Source organism: Nannochloropsis gaditana (genome assembly GCF_000240725.1).
Source record: "Nannochloropsis gaditana CCMP526 unplaced genomic scaffold scaffold853, whole genome shotgun sequence".
NCBI lineage: Eukaryota > Eustigmatophyceae > Eustigmatales > Monodopsidaceae > Microchloropsis > Microchloropsis gaditana.
Window position 1 is genome coordinate 1 of NW_005803100.1, and position 1,173 is coordinate 1,173.

Consider the following 1,173-nt stretch of genomic DNA (forward strand, 5'->3'; position numbering starts at 1 on the left):
GATGGGGAGGATGCCCGCGGCGTCCTTAGCTACGCGGCTTGGAAGACATACCCGGTGCGCGTGAACGGGCTGCCGGGAGACGCGAACGAGGGGGAGGTGATGGCGGTCTTTTCGAAATACATGCCCTACGACGTGGAGGTCCTGCCCGTGGAGGCGTCGGAGGCCGCGGACGGGAATGAGGGCGGGACTCGGGGGGCCTATCTGCGCTTTGCCCGGCGCATACAGGGGGTGGAGTGCGCGAGCGAGATGCAGGACGTGAGCGTGCGCAACAATGTCCTGCAAGTGCGAAGGGCCTGGGAGAAGGTCTACCCCCTGCTGATCGAGGCAGCTTCGGGGGAGGGGAAAGTTACCGCGGACGAGCTTGAGCAAGTGCTCGCCCCTTTGAAGAGGATGAAGGACTCGTCCCTCCTCGACGCCGAGCTCCTTAAAGAGGGGGCAGCGGCGGTGATCCGGTTCGGGAGTCAGACAGGCGCGGAGGAAGGGCTGGGCGTGTTGGAGGCCGGCGCGGGGAGCGGGAGGAGGAAAGTGCGGCCGGCGTGGAAGGACTTCCGGGTGGACGTAAGAAACCTGCCACTGGAGGTGACGCAGGAGGAGCTGCGCGAGATGGTTCACCTGACGACCCCCTCCAAAGTGGCGGTGTCCTTGCCCGTGGGCGGCCGGTACCGGACGGGAAGTCTCTCCTTTACCACGCGGGAAGAGGCAGACCTGGCCTTCTCGCAGCTCTCGGGGACGGGCTTGCCGGACCTGAAGCTCCGGAAGGCGTGGGCCGTGTACCGGCTGAGGGTGAAGGGGCTGCCCGCGGACACGAGGGAGGAGGACCTGCGCGAGGTGCTGAGAGGCGGCTACGAGCCCTTCCAGGTGGACTTCCCTCGGAGTCGGAAGGGGAACCCGAAAGGCGAGGCGGTGCTCAGGTTCAGGACCTACGACCAGCTGGTGGCGGCGATCGGTCGCCTGTACGGGCGGGACTCGCCCATGGATGAGGTCGAGAACCAGGCGCGATGGGCGTCGGCGGGGGAGGGGATGAGCTTCGACGACCCGGCCGGGAGCTTGGAGGAGGAGCTGGCGAGGTTGCCACCCTCAGCCTCTTCCCCGCTCTCGACCGAGACGGGAATGGGGCTGGACGCACTCTTTGACAGGCACTGGAAGGAAGAGAGGGGTCCCGGGGAGGAGGGG

The 1,173-nt window shown here is 67.1% G+C and overlaps 1 protein-coding gene across 1 annotated transcript in view; it reads left to right on the forward strand.

The window, feature by feature from the left end:
- Positions 1–1,173, forward strand: part of NGA_0044320 (serine threonine protein) — a gene marked incomplete at both ends in the record, with an annotated part of 2,976 nt that continues 1,803 nt past the window's right edge. The window contains 2 exons of the mRNA XM_005853518.1: positions 1–1,067; positions 1,147–1,173. The exon at positions 1,147–1,173 is cut by the window's right edge and continues 642 nt beyond it. Of these exons, the coding sequence (XP_005853580.1) occupies positions 1–1,067; positions 1,147–1,173 (1,094 nt within the window). The remainder of the gene's footprint in view (positions 1,068–1,146) is intronic.